The 21,920-nt window shown below is 44.2% G+C and overlaps 1 protein-coding gene across 2 annotated transcripts in view; it reads left to right on the forward strand.

Annotated features, from left to right (window-relative positions):
- Positions 1-19,031, forward strand: part of LOC139057255 (glutamine synthetase-like) — a 36,898-nt gene extending 17,867 nt beyond the window's left edge. For both annotated transcript variants that reach the window (XM_070535136.1, XM_070535137.1), the window contains 3 exons: positions 14,949-15,076; positions 15,956-16,158; positions 17,700-19,031. In XM_070535136.1, the coding sequence (XP_070391237.1) occupies positions 14,949-15,076; positions 15,956-16,158; positions 17,700-17,985 (617 nt within the window). In that variant the 3' untranslated portion in view covers positions 17,986-19,031. The remainder of the gene's footprint in view (positions 1-14,948; positions 15,077-15,955; positions 16,159-17,699) is intronic.
- The last annotated feature ends 2,889 nt before the right edge of the window (positions 19,032-21,920 follow it).

A 21,920-nucleotide genomic window follows, 5' to 3' on the forward strand; every position in this document is an offset into this window, starting at 1 on the left:
TAAAGATTTTAAGAGATCGTCTCGAACCCGGGCATGCGGCAGCCGTTCCTTACGTGAGGACGGGAGAAGGGAGCTTTCATAAAACGCTTGCTTCTTCCTCGGTCGTTCGCTTTAAGGAGGCCGCACGTAAGGTTAGGAGGCCGTAGAAGGAAAGGGACGTTTCATTGTTTAAGCATTAAACATTCACAACTGCTGCTGGTGCTGCAGGAACAGAATGTTGCTTTTATGACAGGTTTCTATATGACACATTATTGTAATTATCCCAAATCATCTCTGTATCAATTGCTGAAACAAGGTTACCCAGTTGAACTGCCTTTGCATTTTTTGGCTGGCAATTATATACGTCCACGCAGAGTGATATGCTCAGAAGAGTGACTGGAGTATGGACGGAGTCATGCTAAAGACTGTAATTTAATTTCCTTAATACGCATTTAAATGTCTTTCTCATACTCTTAAATGAATGCATAATTGGCCATAACTTCAACAGGAGGCAGGTGGATTGATTGTATTGATATGGTCACTTCTTAGTTTCTCACAGATAAAGAGGCCTCTTGGGCATGTTGACATGGTTGCAAGTTAGGCATATCCCATGAGCACCAGAAACACCACGCGAGCACTTTCTGTGTCATGGCACGACAGATATGCACCTCCTGGGAAACAATGCTGAAACTATAGTTCGAATGAATGCTATCACAGTGGATTATTTAAGGTGCTCTGAAACATGAGAACTTTTTCTAGGGTTTCGAGGTTCAGAACGTTCAGTTAACGCAAAAAAAGTTGAGTAAGAAATGCCATGTCAGTACGCTTTACTTTCTTTTTTCAATAAATAGGACCAATATGTCTCAATCTCTTGTGAGGTGAAACGTTTTCAAAATGCGTTTAATAGAGAGATTCTAGGGAAACCTTGTATGGCATATAACAAGGCAGCATACCTACGTTGACATTTTCAAATTCCTCAATCTTTTTCCAAGTCCCCCCTGGCTGTTTTCATGAAAATTCCCTGGCAGTCCATGACAGCCGCAGCTTAAGTGCAATAAGAAAATATTGTGGTTTAATGCTTGCCAAGTACTGCCAGTACAAAATATTTAGATAAAACTAATAACACGTCAGTCACTTGACATGCAGTATTAGAGTCAACTGAATTGAATCCCTTGTTTAATTAAGCTGACAAGGGCTGAGGCAAGTTCATATTTCATGGCAACACGAGCACATCACGGAACACAAGGACGCAGGAAGACACACACATAAAGCAGATGCAACAATGCGAAGGAAAACTATTTATTGAGTTATTTTTACGGGCTTATTAGTAGCTTTACATATAACTTGCTCTCATCACCTATGTCTCTAGTTAACTGGGTTTACCTCTGGCTGAAGACTACGTGCCAATACGAATCAGTACCATTATGATGTTTCATCATGTTACAGTACGAGGAGCAGTTAGACAAGCGTAATTGTCGCTGGTGCCAGCAACGATACGTTTCGTTTCAAGACAGGTTCATATGACACATACTGCACTTATCGAAATAAGAAACAAATGCGAGAATCCCAAACGATTCCTTTAATAATTGTTGAAACAAGGATACCCGGCTGGACTGTGCACATTTTACGGTTGTCAATGCAATGTGCCCGTTCCAATCGAACATGCTCAAAATAGTGACTGCTGTTTTGAACAATCACGTTAAGATTTGCCATTTATTTCAGTTTAGAACAGTCTGCAATAGCTCTTTTCTCATACTCCGAGATGAATGCATTTACCACACCTTCAGTACAATGCACATGAATGGGGTGTATTGATAAGGTTACTTATCAGCTAAAACATGTTACAATTTCTTAGGTGTGTTGATTAGGGTAGAACGAGTGCAATGTCCCCTAAATTATTTGAATAATCTGCGCGTTATCTACTAAGGAAAGACCCCCAAATGGATAATCTGGCTCATTTGTCTTCTGTACAGCTCATGTAGTATACAGTCTGTCCAAGACGATAGCACTAAATGCCACAGTAATGAAAACCGGAACACTTATTACGCAAGACAAGGGCTTCATACCGTGCACGATTGACAGAATGCGAATCTGCGCCAGTAGCTGCCCAGCGATTAACAGCACGCAAACTGCATAACGCCGAAGCATCGAAAGGCACTTAATGCTTTTCGCATAGCCCGGAAAATAACTTCTGCTGCTAAACTGTTCATAAAAGAGACCAAAAAAAAAATCTAGCGAACGTCACACCCAATGCCTTCAATTTGAAACGTGTAAAGGTGCTTCCCCAAGCGACGAATGCATTGTTCTCTAAATTTTTCGGCTAAGCTGCAAAGCTGCGAGTGACGGAACTTATCGTAGGTTTCCTGCTCCGAAAGCTTTTGCGGTTGGATATACATTTAGATTGGTTGCCAGGAGCCTTGAAAATACTGCTACATTTACCTTATACGAAAATGGCAGCGCACACAGTGCTGATGCATGCCCCGCAAACGCGGCCTTTCAGCCGAGTACGCTAGCATTTATTCAAGTAAAGATCTGTGTTTCAAAATTCCTCACGCTAAAACAATTTGGAGGTGTATACGTAAAGTGTGTCACGAGAATTTCACTACACATGCGGTGCAGCGTTCATGGCAGCCTGATCGAGTGCCACAAAATGAGATCTACCACATTGGCTGCTCAACACGCACAATCCGCTTAGTGGCTGCTCACTATCAAGGTGAAACATGGTGTAATTTTTTACGCACATCAACTATGACGCTAAAATCAACAAGCGTGAGCGATCTCTTGACGTAAAACATTCCGTATACTAAAAGTGAGATCAAGAGCGCGTTTTCAAGTCATGTAAACGACAAACTGACACTATGCCCTAGTCGCCTACGCTACACGCAGCCGGTCCGCGCTACGAAAAGCGCTCACCTAATCATGAGCTATTCACGGAAAACATCTTTGCTAAAACTTACCGTTCAGTGTAGCTGACGTAGGATCCCACAAAGAAGATACGCATACACAGACACCAAGGTACAGGCAGACACCGCACACCACTGCAACAAGCGTTTATGTGCCTGGCGCACTCGTTGAGAATTCAAATTCATGAGGACAGATAGCGCACTGCCGTTGCTGCCATTGCGCATGCGCAGGTGCTCAGGGCGACGAGGGTGTGCGCGCACCGAGAAGTCCGAGCACCTTTTCCTTTTTCATATTCTCTCTCTCTCTCTGCGTACCATGCGTGCAGAACGGGTTGCTTTTCTTCCCCATTTTTTTCAGTTTCTTTTTTTCATGAATGAAGTAAATGCGCTGGCACGTTGTATTACAAACGCTGTGGGCTATCGTATGGAACTGGAACGCACACTTGGATGAATGCGCTGTTTGCAAAAGCCGTTACACGGCCCATCAGGCACTTGTATTATCGCCAACGATGATGAGTAATACAATGTATTTGTAGCATACCTTCCAGCGTACCGCCAAATGGGATACCCGCATACATGTTAGTGCAACTTTTCTATTCCGATGATCGGTCAAAGCAATCAGTGCAGCAATGACGTACTCATATGCGCAACCATCTGCGCACGACTGGATGGGCTCAGAGAATTTGGCACATATTTTAAGTGAATGAGAAACATTGATGAGATTATAGTGCAAGGTATCAGTCAGCGATAGCCCACCCAATGTTAGTGATGCAGCCAAGATATGAGGACAACGTGAAAAGTATCTGAGAATCGGACGACACCCAACGAGCACACTACAAGCGCGACATCGGTTCATCACACACTCACAGAGTCTGCGTTGTCACCTACAAATATTACAAGTCTCTGTGCTGTTAGCTTGATGCTTGTTTGGAATCTGCTTGTATAGCTAAAGTTGGCGTTTATAACACCTATTATCACGATTGGATAGACGTTTTATTGTCTTTATTCTACTGCCACAAAATCATGCTATGACAACTGTGAAGACTTTCTTGGGATTGCCGAGTACAACTACGTAGATGATATCATGTGGTCGAGAAATGTGGAGGTCTACATTATGTGTGTACTAAAGTCTTCGAATAGGCTCTAAACAATCTAAGCAGTATATAACTTCAGTGGCTTATATCTAACGTAGCTTTGTATTATCCATCGATACCTGCGCTTGGTCACACTCTAAAAACAAAGAGTTCCGAGCACTCTTTTTGAGGGAGTAACTGCTTGTCCCATATTTCACTCTTTTTTAAAGGTTAGATTGATCCTCTTCGAGAAAGAGTAGGTCAACTCCTCCTGAGAGTTTTGTTACGCCACCGCAATGGAGTGCTACTACTCTTCCGCAGAGTGCTAATACTCTCCCCACAGGGAGTGCTAGTGCTCTTCCACAGAGTGCTAATACTTTCCCCACAGGAGTAATACTCCAAACCTCCAAACACTCCATACCGAGTGTTTCTACTCTCCCAGACAGTGCTTGTACTCCTTCAGACCAGAGTGCTAGTACACTTCCCGATAGTGTGAAAGCACGATGTAGATCCGTGGTTACGTTAGAAGGGATTCGCAATACTTACATGTGGAGAATATTTGATTCCTTGATGAGCAGCTCCTGCACTTATGCTTGGTGAATGGGATGTAATATGTAGTCGTCGAGTTACTCAAATGAAAGATATTGCTCTTAAAAGGTCAAAATCTTTATCAGTCACAAGACAAACTGAATAATAGTTTGAGAAACATACTGACAAACACATACAATCATATTACAAAGATGCCCATGAAGTTTAAAACACATATTGTAATAAAACATAAGTATATTCTCTAAAGTTTCATCATTATTACAGTGCAGAAATATCCTTTATTTTCAATTGGCTCCAGCTTCTCAAAAATAAAGTGTTTAATAGAAAGTTAAACATAGAACAAACGTGTGCAAACTCACAAAGTATTAACAGTATGATCGAAGAGAAATATGCACTACATTACTGGCCAGCGAACGCATTTCTGGCACAAAATGCATGCACTTATATGGCAGAGATTACCAGATGGGCTGCTAAGCATTGGGCTTGTAATGTAGATAAATTGTGCAAGAAACTTTTTTTGTGTGCCATATTGTAAGACAGCAGCTCATTTGAAAATGTCCTGTACAGCGTATGGATGTTCCTGACTGAGAGTACACTGGATTTAGAAATGTGTTGTACATTCTCACGTGAGGCCGCAGGTCTAGCTAGCTTTGCTTATATTTCTTATAAAGTTATTCATGTATGGGCTGCGCCCCGTTGTTTCTACGTGTGTCTTGTCGTGGTACTGCAGCAAGGTTTCAAAGCAGTACAGAGGTGTATCATGTTTCCTATTCGGTTGGCCTCCTTACGTTAAGTAATTTCCTGGTGCTGTTGGGATTCATCCATTACACTTACTCACAAATAAATAAAATTTAATTTACAATATTATCTAGTGTGTAGCAAATGAGTATAAAACTGCAAGGAGCATTGACACTGAAATCTTGCGCATCAAATTTCTTGTCGTGTATGGTAGCTTTTCATTTGCGTTATGGTAAGAATGCTATACTTCTGAGGAGCCGCTTGCATAATTACAAGATCAATTATTGTGACTCGTTGAAAATGCAATCTAGCTAAAGTATAGCATGGCTTCAGATGGGAACCAAAAATCAGATGTGATGAATGTCATGCATCAAAGGCAACGTAAGCGTATGTACAGGCAAGGCAGTTCACGAAAAAGACAAACAAAGAAACAAATCATGAATTGAGAAAGGCACTATCCTGTTTCACATATCCCTTACATGCACGTGGATTTTGCATGCGTCTATACATATACTTGGACAATTAAAAAACTACCTGAAACCAAAGCTTCTTTCGTACTGAAGAGGTTAAGATGCGCTACAGTAACAAAAATTATCGCACTTCCCAGAATATTAGTCTCAAAACAAGTACATATATGTCAGGGAAGATTAATACATCACCTCATTGTGCACTCTATCTTAAGTTCAAGTTAAGTTATGGGGTTTAACGTGCCAAAACCACTTTCTGATTATGAGGCACGCCGTAGTGGGGGACTCCGGAAATTTCGACCACCTGGGGTTCTTTAACGTGCCCCTAAATCTAAGTACACGGGTGTTTTCGCATTTCGCCCCCATCGAAATGTGGCCGCCGTGGCCGGGATTCGATCCCGCGACCTCGTGCTCAGCAGCCCAACACCATAGCCACTGAGCAACCACGGCGGGTTATCTTAAGTTCAGAAATTTACTATGTGCAAAATGCTTTATTTTTATTTTGCCTTTAAAAATTATGTCTGCAGAAGCCATGAAACTAAGGGGCTTTTGCTTAACACTATGTGTTCACATCCACCAATTGATGAACAAGTGTTCTACTCAGATGCTCTCAGTTCTTTTCATTGAACGCGTCTCTACCTCCATCAGCATACTTGGTTGGCAAGTGGATTGTCACCTTAATCAAAATATCAAATACCTGCCAGAAGCTATCGTATCACTAGTTCACAGAAGGAAAAACCACAATTTTATATTGAAGGCCCCTCGCCTTCGCTCAGGGGGTCCGCGAGCCGCGACCAGCACGACAAAGGACCAAAGGCGCAAGGAACCAAAACCGCTTTAATTTACGATAGAATGTAACACTCAAAATTACCGCAGCCTCGCGGCCAATAACAGAAAATAACAAGGCAAAGAAGCAAGCAGCAAAGAAGCAAAGCAGCAAAAAGCAGCAAAGCAGCAAAAGCAGCGCCGTGCGCGCTGCAGAGAGGGCCCAAGGGCCCGACAATTTTTAAAATAATATTCAATACCAAGTCACTCTCCGGCTTCCAAGACGTAAGGTGTGCATCAACGGTGTACAGTTCAAGGCCTTAATTGCTCCTTGCTTTCACTTCGGGAGGCACGAGCAGTTCTAATGAGCTGGTTTCATGAGCATGCACATAAACAATAATAGCTTCTTAAACATGAGATTCTCTTCCCCCAATGCTTCCCCTTTCTGGAACCGAAAGTTCTAAAATTAGTGTAAAAATAGATAAAAGGGAAGGCATGAAAATCTGTCTGCTTCATGTCAACATTTCAAATACAAAATGACAGTGGCTTGTATTTGCACCGTTGCGTTCACATGCTGTTAAATGTAAGCTATTAAAGCTCTAAATGTGTGTAAGCACCTAACCAAGCATGAGCTGTTGCTTTTTATAGTGAGCACAGGCACATGCTCATTGCAAATATGTGTAATGTCACTAAGCAAATATGCAAAATCATTGTACCACTATTTTTTATCACATGAATATATCTGTTGAGATGCAAGGCAAAAAGCAACCCCTTCTCACAAAACTAATCAGATTTTTTTAAACACATTTCTAAGTTTTCAATTACGCTTGCTCCTATGTGTTTGTCTCCAGCGAGGATACTTGATTTTGACTTTCGTATCAGACACATTACATAAATATACCACGTTAAGATGACTGCCTAGAGCGCATGAGAATTTTCATCTTGATGTGACATACTGTATTTTGAAAGTTTTGTTGAGTCAAATGGTACACCCAATATACCCACATTCTAGTTTTCTCGTCGAAATTGCATGGCAATGTATTTTGATACTTCGGCCTGCGCTCCTCTGCACTATCTGGAGTCGCGCTGTGCTGGCTCTTTTGAAATCCTTGTGTCCTTGCAGCTGCCTTCTTGCGTCATATAAAACGGGTGCCTGGAAAATATCGTGTGCAAAAGACAACATGAGGACATGGTGCAAAATAACATCGACAGTCAAGAAGTAAGGTCATGGCACTAAAAGAAAGTCTTAGCTTTTAGTCTTCCTACTGAAATGCACGCGAAACATCTAAATGAGTGCAACAGTCAACTGCTAAACTAACTTCAATTTTAGATTAAAAAAATACAAATAACCAACAGTTCATCCTCATAGAGCACCAATGTTAAAATACTCCTACTAATAAATAGAATATTGGTCAGCGTCAGATGTCATAAGTCTGTCATTAGTCTGGTGGGTCGCAAACACCACTCGTGACACATCCAAAGCACGGTGCCCAGTGTGCCCCCCGCACCATCTCTGGTAGTGCCACTGCTCAAGCCGTAATTTGAAGATCATATCTGCAAACGTGATGCTCAGTAGGGATGAAAACACGGTCCTCCAGTTCAATGGATATCACTGGATGTGCCTATAAGAAAGGGCAACAAGGCTTGTCATGGCAAGCTTACCCACATTTCAGTACTAACAAGAAAGTTGACTGCGGCCTGCATCTAAGCTTACTATAAAAGGCATGAACGTATTTTCATACATGAGGTGCGTAATGGAGTTCATTTTTGACAGACTCGACTATGCTGCAGTTTCAAATCAAGTATTTCGCATTATTGAAGCCATGTAAAAGTTGCAGTTAGAACGCGGTTATTAGTTTATTAGACCAACTCTTTACTTTGTGTACGACAGACGACTGGTAACACGGAATTAAAGCAACGTTTTATTTTGATACTTTATTTCTCCACTAAAGATAAAGCGATAAACACATCTCGGTCTGCTATGCATAGCAAGATGCACACATTATGCTTGTAAACCCCCGGAGGTAGGGTGATTTAGCTGTTCATTTGACACAACTCTGAAACGCCAACTCATATTAGCAAATGCACAGGCATGTCCAATACAATAAATGCATGCAAAGCGCCCCTGCAATTGTAATTCTACACAGCAGCCGTTATATTTGATGCCGATGCATACCTTGCTACTCGACAATCCACCGAGTTAGCAGACATAAGCGCCCTTTCAGATTCGCACCATGCTCGAAAACCACAACAGGCGATGTCAAGTCAGACATATAGTCACACAATTTCAATACGTGAGCAAAAATAGTTCAGTCTTAGGGCTAAACCCCATGAGAGCGATTTAGTGCGCGACGGCCACGAGCGACAAAACGGGCCGTCGCTTGCGTGAACAGATCGCTAGGTTCTGGAAACCTAGAATTCGTCGCCCGGAAGTGCTATGAGCGACTAGCCAATAGCGCGAAGCCTGAACTGGATGTACAGTACATCGCTCAAATACTACCGACTGTCGCGCAGAACGAGCAAACGATTGAATTTTTATACGCGCAAGGATAAGAAGCTGGCGCAATACCTTCAGAAATATTTTATGTTACTTTCTACAATAATATATATCAACTTAAGTTACTAAAGCACACGTAACGCTAGTTTTGACGCGTATTTGTAGCCCTCATACCGACAACACCGCGGAGACGTCGCTCAAGATCGTCTCTTGCACGGAGTACGACTTGTAGGCGACGAGCGAACGCGACAGCCATCTTCATCGCATGGCGTGTAGCCGTAGCGCGCAGGATCGCTTATATGGGGTTTATACTTTATTCAGCATAAAACATGAATTCATCATGCATTTTCAGTAAGTTCAAGATAACGCGCCCAACTGACCTCTTGCATCATGCAACTGAATGCCTGCGGCAAAGTTTCTAACTGGCATTGGCGCTGCACGTAACTTCAGTGGTTGCAGATTACCCATGGGCGAGACACCGTCAAGCGCGCGGCTTATTTATAACGAAAGCATGCCGCCAGAAAAATGACGCCTTCTGTGATGTGACTCCTTATTTCAACAGCGTTCCGTACACAAGAGACGGCCAAACTGAATCAATTCAAACACACAAAACACACGCTAAGCGCGCTGCTCGGAATCATGAACGGGTGAACAAACCACTTTAAGCGTCCTCTCGCCTCACTTCTTATTACACATACCATGGTTCTGGCAGAGTTTGCGATTTTCAAAGCTCTTACGGATAGTAGCAAGTGATAAAATCACACGCAGTTATCGCGACGACTGGCTTTTCCGATTGACATCGAGAGAGACAGCGCGCTTGCCTAGTCCGCTGTCAATCGCATCGGATAAGCGCCGCGTCGACTTCCTGGCGATATCATGTCATATGTATACGCAGAATGCGAACCTAAGTTAGAATTCACTTACCGTGGAGGATTTGTTGTTATATCCAAAGAATGGCGAACGACTGTCGTGTTTTCGCGGCGAAGCGAGGTGGCTGACGCACGAGCTCCCTTGGATGGCCCTCGCTGCTCGCTGGACGGATCACCCTTGTCCTGTGCTGTGCTGTTCCGCAATGTTGAGCGCGCGCTCGGTGAAGCCAACTCCGAGTGAAAAAGTAGAGCGCTCGCTTTGCGTTTCTTTGAACTGTGGCTGCCTGTTCTCTTAGAAGCGAAACGGTGTGTTCTTTGCTCAGCGTGCGTGAGTGATACATCGTCATGTTCGGGGCCAGCCTCCTCCAGTTGAAGCAGAAGCTTACGCTACGTTTTGTTCTCTATTGCCGCAAGAGTAGAACGGGTATTCTACTCTCTCTCAGAAAGACAGAGTGAAAAGTACATTTCACTCTCTCCTTGGTGACGGAGCGAACAATACATTTCATTCCACTCGACATTTTGCGAGAGTAAAGCAAAGCTTTGGAGAGTAAATCGGCCGCTTCACTCCTGCGATACCTCCTCTAGTTTTTAGAGTGTACAGCATACACGGGTTGGGCAAAGTTTAACGACTTTTTTCTATATAAAATCTATAGACGGCATGTAAAACTGAAGCAATAAGACTTTTATACTATCGGCTGTTTTCTAGTTGATCTCACGCCTTACCATAATCAGTGTACGGGCTGTGCGCTCAAGTTAACATGACCTTTGATGACGTCCCACGCTTCGATTTCCTATATCGGCGGTGATATAGAAAACCGCGTATAATAATTTGGATCGCAAAGAAGTATACTGGAAGTTTAACTTAACTTGAGCCTAACATTAATATATGCAAATGCTACGTAGCTGGAGAGAGCCAAGGTAATGTAGTTTGCCGTCGCTTCGAGAAACTTAGCTTATTTTTTGCATTACCCCTGATTAGATAATTAGTCTCGATTAATCAACTTCTCAATTATTATAATTAGATGAAAAGCCTCAATGAGAAAATTGTAGAGCAACATGAGAGACGCCTGATACAGCTTTCTGTTGCTCAACACGTGTTCGATAGAAGGGTTTTTCCGAGCGTGAGAGAAGCCCACGAACACACGCAATGATGTGCCTCGAATTCCCAGTCGCGTAGCAGTATATATATATATATATATATATATATATATATATATATATATATATATATATATATATTGAGAGAGAGAGAGAGATACAGGGTGTCCCAGCTAACTTGGACCAAGATTTTTTAGCATACCCAAGAGCTCTAGGAAATCGTACCGACTGCTAGTAGCCGTAGTCTTATGTACTTACGGCCAGTATATTTTGCATCACGAAGTATTGCTTAATTAATTACCTTTAAATAGAGAACTTTTTAATTATTGCTTGAAACGCAAGCATATCAATTACAAAGTCGTAGAGCACCTCAAATAACTACCCTTTAATAATTACCCTTCCGTAAAAGGGAGTACTCATGGGTTACCGGTGATTTTACGATTACAAAGTCTGGGAAGCTGATGATACGCTATGCTAATTGTACGTGAAATTGTGCATATTGCAGAGGCAAGATGTAGTGTTGTTGTAGTTTGTAAGTGATGATTTTTGATAAATGCATTACTACGTTTAGTAGCTGCCAGTCGCGGTGCAAGACAGTCGTCATGTTGTCGGCCGACAAGCTTTTTGCGCCTGTCTCCTGCATTTCTCGTGTATGAACCGCAGAAGCCAAACTGAAATAAATCGAAATTGAATTTACGGGGCAGACAATAAACTAAGTATCTATCGGCAATGCTTTGTACATAGGCATCGCACTGGCGGTATCAGTGGCATCTTGCATTACTTATTACAATTTACCTTTGTTTATTACCTGCATTTGCGAGCCATATGTTGAGAACTAAGGCTACGCGAGAGCGGCGGTTATGCTCCTGTTCGTCGCTCTTGCTTTCTCTTCTGTTTAGGAGATGATTTTCCAATGAATCGATTCGAATCCCAAGATAACTGCAAGGGCACAATATTTATTCGGGGGCAGACAGACAACGTAGTCTCTGAAATGAGAGCCCAATAACTCCACTGACAATGAACACGTTCCTGTGAGCTACTTGGAGCTACACTGAAAGTATACGCGCAGCGCCAGCAGATGAAGAATGGAGAAAATAACGCGGCTGCATGGAACGATGACCTTTTTCTTGGCGCATTCTTCGCAAATTTCAGGTAGCTTAGCGAAATAAGCAGGCGGAAGCAACCAAATAATTGCGCACTGAAATACCATACTGATGCATTGACAGTAATCACGTATACGTGTGGCTGCATGCACGATGGCACGTCGCCGCACGTAGCTTTTATGCGGCCAATGAAAACTGCTAGAAATACGCCCCCGGAACAGAGATAATTGCTCAGGAATTGTTGTTCTAGGTAACAACAAGAGGAAATCAATTCTTGAAAATGAGGAGAGAAGGAGGCGCTGCTTCAGAAGAAGGAGGATTTCTGACAATTTTAGTGATAAGTTATTTCCTTATACCATCCTAATCCTGGCCAGTCCCCCGCAGTGGGCTTTCGCCGTCAGTGAAGGAAGACGAAACAAAACGAAACGTTGCTATAGCGATTATCGATATTCTGTCTTTGGTAGCCTCTTCTCTGGGACATTAGCATAGAGATGCTGATGCATTTGTTGTGAGGTATATAATTGAATCAGGACGATTTCCTTGCTAGAATCTTTGATTTTACCTGGCTTCATTCTTTTTAGATTTTCAAAATTTATCTATAGTGCTTCTTTTAAGACTCGTATGGTCTTTTCTAACCACCCGATTCTTGGCCAATCCCCCACAGTGGGAATAAGCCACTGTCGCACACAAAGAAGCAGTGAAATTAACATTGCTTCCTGCAGGTGAATTTAGTTTTGCAAGCGCTGCCAGCAAGTGGAGGCCAGCCCGAGCACCGCTTATCGAATGTGTCATGCCTGTCATGCCTCTCAAAGCGCCAGGAATGATTGCGACGAGGACGTAGTTTAAGCCATGCTAATACTTTGTTTACCGGAGTCACTACAGCTATGCTGCTCAACATCTGTCCCACCTCGCCCCAATTCTGCAGCTATATCTGTGGTCGGACAAATGACTATGGACAGTGCAAAGGACAGTGCAATTCGGCCCGTGAGGATTAATCATGCCGGTCGCTTGTATTTTTGCTAACTGAAGTTCTATATGATGGACATGACCGCATTCTAGTGATACGGTGCGTTTTCAGCCTCGACATCGCGCAGCTGCTCGCGTTTCTATGCGGATTAGTTTACGAGATCCCAAGGACAGTGCATGCAGTCCGCGCCATTCGTGCGAGGAATATATTCACAGTGGGCTTAATATTATTTTTTTTTCGCGTCACACGCATACAATAAGTGACATAAGTAATTACTCCCTCACGACTCTTGCCTTTCCACGGTAACGGAACAGCATACTCGCCTTGCTGTGAGAAAAAAAAAAAGAAGTAATTGTAAATGAGTGTTTGTTGTACAGCACATTGAAAGGAACACAAAGGCAGACAAAAATAGAAACATTACTGAGTCGTTCCTGAGCAGCAACACTAAACGTTTGATGCCCGAGAAATTGATTTGAGATTTCATGACGGCAAACACGTTCTTGTTTTTCTACATCAAAAATAATGTTCCTGAAAAGAACAGGCAAGGACAAATAGAAAAAAATAAATATTTGCCTAATGTAACGACATATGCAGGTCAAATGGAATATTTTGTTTTTGTCGATTCAGAAATTGTGTGTAGTGACATTCCTGCTCTCTGAACGGGGGAGTGCGTTCATAATGTTCAGAGTCCTCAGAGTGTTCATTTGTAAAGGAATTTCCGTAATAAATTTCTAGTAATAAATTTATCAGGGTGGAAGGCGCCATTAGTGTAATCTCGATGACTATCGCGGCTCACACTCGTTCGTTCTCACGAACCACTGTGCACAAATGCCTTTGTGCACGCTGGTACCGTTCTCCGAATTTTCTTTTTTTTTCTTTCTATAGAAACTTTATCAGACAAAGCGCTAATGTCTATGAGGAGGATGTGGAAAAACAAAACTGGTAGATACACTTTAGACTGCTTACATATGCCAATACGAAAGCATTATACCGTTAGTAGACCTTGTAACGTCATGAACGCGCTCATTTATACTCATGACGTGGCGCCACCTCCTCCCCATTGGTTGAACCGTCTCATGCCCAGTGACGCACGCACTAGGTTCCACCTCTAGTTAGCCGGATGGTTGCGACGTGACGTGTTCAATTACACACGCACTACGCTCAGCTTTAGTCAGCCAGAACCTTAGAGCTGCCGTGGCATCGGGATAGCGTGCTTGTCGAGCACCCCGGAGGTCCAGGTTCGATTCCCACCCAGACCGAAATTTACCAAAATACCGAGTCTCGGTGCAGAAGGAAGCGAAGAAAGAGTGCTTCAGAACAGGTCATATTGCTTGTATGACACAGTCAAGAGCCTGCGCTAAAGCACTGTTTCCCTCACTTTGTTGCAGGGGGTCACTGTGCCCCTTATAGAGTGAGTGAGTGATGGAGTGGGTGAGGAGTGAGGGAGAACTGAATGAGTGATTTGGTTGACATTGAAAATGTTGGCAACTAGTGCGTCGTTGGCTTTGCAAACAATAAATTGTTCTATGATCAACTGACGATAGCATGATTTGATATGAAAAAATGTTCTGGTAATCAGTTGCGAGGCTGCCTCTATTCTTTTTATATTTTTTGTCTATTCATGATAATCGAGTTTGGGGGTGTGCGTTCCTGGGAGTAAACTGCTTCAGGCCAGTCCTAGCTGCTCGTGGATAGGCAGTTAGGTGCAGAGACGGTGCAAGCATATTAAGCATGTTAAAACATATTTTAAGGCTGAAGAAAGTGTGCCACCATACTGTCCTCTATTGCACTCACACTCACACTGCACTCTACTTAGGTATTTCACTGCCCGGGTTGCGAGAGCACATATGCCATGGTTTCCTATTCACGTTAGGCTTTACCACAACTGAATAGAACGCGGACTGTCTGTAAACATTCTTTAAAACGCATTTTCATTGCAGAAAGCTACTTCTACGCCGTGGGTTCGGAAAACACTGCCGGCCGCCAAGTCGCCGACGCACACATCAAAGCGTGTTCTTACGCCGGCGTCAAGCTTTATGGCTCCAATGTTGAAGCCGTCATATCACAGGTACAGGACACGAGTTTTAACAAATTTTTATCTCTGTGGCTTCATAGTGCACCCATTATCCGTGTTTCGACAAGCCTGTAGCCGTGTATGGCCCTACTCACAATTCTAGAGGCGTAATATTAAATGTCGTCCTTTCACTCCATGCATAGCACGTATTGTGCGCTGGCAGCTTCCACACGATGAAATACGGCCGCCGGTAAACGGGATCCAGAATCCGGTGTCTGCTGCCACAACTCTATGTGCCGCTGCTTGTCAGCGAATGCAGTAGCCGAGACGACAGGTGACTGCGAAGTCTCGTTTGATGGGTTCTCTCCTGGTCAGCAGCGCACGAGCAAAACAAGTAGACGCCGCTCAGAATGCCTCACAGCTCCGAGAAACTTCTGTCACCACATATATTCCGCCACAAATGATGTCCGAAACCTTGTCGTTACGTGAAGTGTGAGTCGCATCACAAATGTGATGAGCAGCGGAACGCTATCTATGGCAGTTTTAACAATGCAACGTAACACTGCCGAATTGAATGAAGAACAACAGACGGTAACAGGACAAGAGAGAAAGATGGAACGCAGCAAACGTGTTCCGCCTTTCCTGCCTTGTCGTCCACGTTGTTCTTCATGTCATTCACAAACCTACTAGCTCGATTTCAAGCTCTCGTGCCTTGTGTTAGGCAGGTTGTAACTTGAATACTGTCGCCATAGTTAAAAACTTGCTTTAAAGAAAGCAAGCGAGCTGCTATCGCAATTATCTGGTTTAGTTTTGTTGTCTGACACGTAACTTTAGCGGAAATTAGTATCTGAACTTTCCTAATGTTCACTTAATTGTTACTTCCCAATTAATAATAGCTGATTTGGCTGTTGGCCTGTGATCTTGCTTCCTCAGTGGGAGTACCAGATCGGGCCCTTGCCTGGAGTCGAGACGGGCGACCACCTTTGGATATCCCGCTACATTCTACAGCGAGTGGCTGAGGATTTCGGCGTCGTGGTCAGCTTCGAGCCGCGGCCCTTCAAGAGCCTCAAGATGCCTGGTTGTGCGGGTCACATCAACTTCAGCACCAAGTCGTCACGAAGCGAAGGAGGCCTCGAGTAAGCCATCTACATAAGGCGTTCGAATGAATCGAGGTTCTGCAGGCGGTGCTCAGAACGAGAACTAATTGAACTATGGAATAAGAGCTGAGTCGGCAAAATTGTTCGTGCTTCACTTAGATCGCTGCTGTAATATATCGGAAGTAGACTCATTCAGGAATGCGGATTCATCGGCAAACTTGATCCATTATTACGTGAACACGGAATTATAGCATAGCGGGAAATATACAGAGAGAACGACAACATAAAATAGTCTAGCGGATTGACCAGCCGGATAATCTCCAATGGAGGAACGGCAGCCTCGTGGAAGTTCGTCAGTATTTTTCCGGTTTCGGATTTCTTGAAGTCACACTTGAATATGTCAGCAAACGCGAGACCTTTACATTCACTTTACGCTTCATTGCGGAAGGTCATGCTTCTGGGAAAGAGTGCTGAAAGGCAAGCTAGAAACGAAGGTTAGGATCGATTAATAAATTGCACTGCATGAATAGCAGAAACGTCAGTCTTACTGCCGGCGTTGTCTTGATGAGGGAGCAAAGATGAAAGAGAAACACAAGAGCTTGCAGATCTCGCATTAGCCTCCTGCGATGTCGTTAGGAATACAATGCATTCTAAGGGGCCTAGAGAGCCAGCCGATCTGCGGATTTTTCGTATATTAGTACTTCTTGGTTCCTGGTTCAATTAGTTCCAAGAAAGTATCAGGCTTGGTTAAATTAAGTTAGGTTTGGCTTGCACCTTTTCGATATTTCTTCCTATTCGGTCACTTGATTCCGCATGCTATGCTCGCATACGTTCTATATTCATTGTAGCTACCTGACAAATACCTCACGCTAACAAAATTCTTACAATGAAAGGACCTCTAGCCTAGATAGGCAAATTAGTGAATTGAACCGCTCTTGTACGACAGAAAGCGAAAGAAGTTACTGAATATAAATGACTAACTTTTCTAGAAATATACGACAGGGTAATTATGCGCGAAAGAATTCCGGTTGCTTCTAACTTTCTTCTATAATATTTGTGGCATTTTAGTTATGCGGAAATTTCTTTGAAACATTTATGGCAGGAAAAATTATCATCGCCCTCGAAAGTAGCCGCCCCTCCTCCCTTATCCTCCCCCCGAAGACACTAACATTAAACCAACCTCCAAACTTGCCGAAGAACGCTTGTAGATTCGCGACACTGTCGGCTGAATGACAGTTCTTCGTTTCATTACAATTGGCTTACGCTTGGCACTTCATTGCCAAGGGTCGAATGCCTTTTAGCATGGTTGTTTAGAATATATTTTTAATATTTCAAGTTAACCGCCCAATTGTTGTTATATAATATTTGAATGCAGCAGTAATGCCTAATGCTATGGAATACCCTATGATCATTCATTTTATCACTCTGTTATTTGATTAATACATTGATGTATTAACTAGTTCATTGATTGATTTATTAATTTAGTGATTCGTGTGAAAAGAAGAGAGATAATAAAGATGGAAAAGAGGCAGAACTGTTCGTTCATAACGTGCCTACACCTTTTTTTTCTTTTTTTGCAGCTGGATAAACAAGGCTATTGCCAAGCTAGAACTGAAACACGAGCTCCACCTAAAAGCCTACGACCCCAGGAAGGACGCGAACAAAGAACGACTGAGGGGCAATCTGATGGCGACGCCCTCTCGCGAGTTTTCGGCGGCCGTCTCCGCCAAGACGGTGTGCGTTCGCATTCCGCGGCTTACAAAAGTTGCTGGGCGAGGATTTTTCGAAGACCGTAGGCCGGGCGCCAACGTGGAGCCTTACCGGGCCATGCAACGACTCGTAGAAACCCTCTGTTTGGCCGAATAACGCTGACTCTACATCCTTTAGCGAATGCCACTAGGGATGACTATTCGTTTGTTGGGACCGCTGGGCTAAAATTTTACAATCTCCTTTTCATATCGGAGGTGGCTCGCACGTAGGGTTACTGATACACAATGCTGTGTAGATCAGACAGGCGCTTGTCAGCCCGGGAGGCACGTTCATCTTGCGATCAATTGTGTTCATGTCAGCGTGATTGCATTCATTAAACGTTGACAGTAACGTTTGGAACACCATACCCGTGCCAAATGTGTCTGTTGTTCAAAGACTCGTGTTCAAAAACGCGTTTCTCCTCTCACCTATGTGGATTTGTACAGTTTGAACTAGTTGCGTCTAAACATAAGGATGGATTTCTTACCAACATTGTGGCGATGGCAAAAGAGCAGGGAGAACAAAACCAGCATGGACCGGTGCGCACTGCCAACTTTCTGAAAAAGCGGAATTTACATTGCCATTTTCTCATCTGTTCCCTAGTCCATTCTCTAGCCTACAGATAACTTAGAGGGACATTGCGCTACTCGGAGCTCAATGTTGTTTTGCCGCGAACGAAAACGTGCCGCCACGAAATGTCGGGGCGGCACGGGTTTTGAGCAAGGTGGAATTACTGCGCTATGCAGGAAATTCGTAATAAGCCCTGTTGAGATGTGGTGATGGCAGTGTATACCTTTCACTTTCCCCCTTTTCACCCGCCGCGGTTGCTCAGTGGCTATGGTGTTAGGCTGCTGAGCACGAGGTCGCGGGATCGAATCCCGGCCACGGCGGCCGCATTTCGATGGGGGCGAAATGCGAAAACACCCGTGTACTTAGATTTAGGTGCACGTTAAAGAACCCCAGGTGGTCAAAATTTCCGGAGTCCCCCACTACGGCGTGCCTCATAATCAGAAAGTGGTTTTGGCACGTAAAACCCCATATATTATTATTATTACTTTCCCCTTTTCATGATCATGGTATGTGCCCGCTTTCCTTGGCTGTTGGTCCCAGATGTACAGAAAGAAGTGCGGACAAATAAACGATGTAGTATTCAGATGAATAAAGGAATTATACGCATCGTTTATCCAGTGAAAAGCAGACCTGTGTTATTGCGCCAGGAAATTGATGCACGAACTTTCAGGACAAAAATGTCAAAATTTCGACTTCGTCGTACCTTTCTTGGGTTAAACGGTATCTGTGTCCCTTCCTCGCGCTCTCTCTAGTTGGTGCAATTCATTAAGCCATGTGTGTTTTTTTCATAAGGCATAGAGACGTTGATGATGGTTTTTGAGACCCCTTCGATGCTGCGCAAATTTCAGCCTGAAACTGTTTATTTTCACCAGAATATCTTAAGCTGCAAGCGCTCTTTAAGAAACAAAGGGTGTCATAAAGCTGCAAATGCGACTCGATTAGCAGATTAACTGCATGTGACATATGAAACGCTTTCTTTAGAGTTCGTGTGCTCATGTTGGTGTACTCTACCGTAGGGAGTACTCGCACAAGAGTATGGGAACTCTACTCTGTGGAGAGGTTGTAAATGCTGTAGCATTAATTTTGCTCTATATTGCTGCTTGTTAAGGTAATTGATATTTTGCTGATATTACTTTATTGCAGCTGGTTGAGGCAGTTTCGCCACTGCTTGTAAAAGGGAATAGTAAATGAATAGTAGTTTCAGCAATTGCAAGTGCAGGGTTTTCCAAGTTTAAAGGATTGTATTTATGCCTAAGTACGTAGCAGAAGTCATCCCGTGATCCCTAGTGCATTGTACGCAACGTCAAAAGCCTGCTCGGTGTCTCTGCTACGTAAGAATTTCACATATATGAGAATTCCATGCACCCCCCCCACCCCGCCCCTCGCCCGCCTTCTTTCAGGCTTTTGATATATTGCCACCTGAAGTAGTGGGGACCGTGCAAAAGAAGAGAGAGGAAGGCCAAGAAGGAATAACTGCGCGTGCTACCCCCGCCCGCTCGATAGCCTGGTACCGTCACCGTTGTTTTTCAGATGGTGGTGGTGGTGGTGGTGAATTGTAGCAACAGGCGGGTTTAGCCTGGCGAACAAGGCCGGCAATTGCTCCGCCCGAGCGTCTCGCACGATACCGCTGATGGGTTTCACCATATGTCCATCAACCCAGTCTCTCTTAAGAATTCGATCAGGAGACGTGAAGTTTCTTTGCGGGCCATCACTGATCCCTCGGGAAATATAAGGTGTTGCAGGCGCGCATGCGGAAGGTCCTTGTTTTGCAAATTCTTCAGGAGAGTGTCTCTTGCATCTTGGAATTGCTGGCAGGACCACAAAAAGTGCTCAATGTCTCCTGTCTCGTTGCATGTCGTACAGTTCGGAGAATTTATTCGCCCCGTTTTAAATAACCAGGCCGGTGTGTTAGCAGATCCTGTCCTTATACGATGTAGAAGTGAGGCTTCCTGTCGGTGCAATCTCTTGGTTACGCAGGGCATATGCGGTGGAACCCAAAGCGACGCAAAGTGATTTCGAATTTCAGATTTTTGCACTTGGTTACTCTTTGGAGCCTTGATTTTGGGAGGATGATATAGCGCTGCGTATGCAAGCGCATCAGCTTTTTCGTTTCCTGAGATACCAATGTGGGAGGGAATCCACTGAAACTTTACTGTGAAGCCTTTGTTGTTGAGGTCTTTCACGATGGCTAGGGATTTGCATGAGAAGCCAGCTGTGCCCATTAATTATCGCCAGTCCTTTTTGGAGACACATGACAAACTGGTGGAGGTGCTCGGCATTTCTCACTCATGCCGCAGACCCCTCCTGGAAGCGGAACCACCAGCCCAATGCCAATAGAAACTCCCGTCCATCGGGCCAGCCGCAGGATGAGGAGGCTGCCTTCAGAAGACAACACAGCTATTCCAACTACCTTAACTGTTATGGATAGCGCGATGACGACCCGCTACACACTTCAGAATCCACTGGTGTCAAGGTCGTTCTATGGCGACGTGTTCGAAGACGTCAAAAATTGGATGGCCGACTTTGAGCGCGTGGCCGAGTTCAACGAATGGGACGACGCCACTAAACTTAGAAACGTCTATTTTTGCCTGCATGACGCCTATTTTTGCATCGTACGTGGTTCCGAAACTGTGAGGAGCAACTGGCGTCGTGGCGTGAGCTCCGCCGTCAGGTGCTACACACCTAGGCCAGCGCTAATCACCGCGAACGGGCAGCATGAGCGATCCAGGCACGCTTCCACCTTCCCAACGAAAGCGTCACCACGTTCGTTGAAGACATGACGCGCTTCTTCAGACGAGGAGATCCTGGAATGACCGCAGACAAGAAGTTGCGTCACCTGATGCGAGGAGTGAAGGAGCAGCTAGTCGAGCAAGCAGCTACACCAGCTACTTGCTCGACTGGCAATGTATGGACAGTTTTGCTAGACATCTGACAGACAGCTCGTCGGCATCCCGGATGAAATGCCTCCCAGACATCTCGTCTCATGTCTCCCAACACAACTGCTCCCGCGAAGCTTCCGCTTAATGTTTTTTTATGCGAAGCATATTACTAGAGCTCAACCCAGCTCCTCAGGCGCGGCGGTGTCGCCTTCAATGACCTTTGACCCCATGCCATACCACGTGACACCGTGACGTCACGACAGAGGAGAAACGGGGCTCCAACTCGCGCCGTCGCTCGCGGCGTCGCGGCGGTATATAAGCAGCTGCGCTTGTTTCTAGGTGGCTTTGGCTCAACTCTTGCAAGATGGGCTGGGTGGGAATCGAACCAGGGTCTCCGGAGTGTGAGACAGAGACGCTACCACTGAGCCACGAGTATTTTTTTTCTTTATTGCCTGTTTGCAGCACAAACCAAGAACACATTCAAACGCTAAAACATGTCAACCACACTTTGGCTAACATTATATATTAAAATCGCTTCAGCTTGATCAGTTCATCAAGAATAGCCACCCACTCGGGAGGCTCACTTTGGGCACGATATGTTTC

The sequence above is a fragment of the Dermacentor albipictus genome, chromosome 3 (assembly GCF_038994185.2).
Source record: "Dermacentor albipictus isolate Rhodes 1998 colony chromosome 3, USDA_Dalb.pri_finalv2, whole genome shotgun sequence".
Classification (NCBI taxonomy): Eukaryota; Metazoa; Arthropoda; class Arachnida; order Ixodida; family Ixodidae; genus Dermacentor; species Dermacentor albipictus.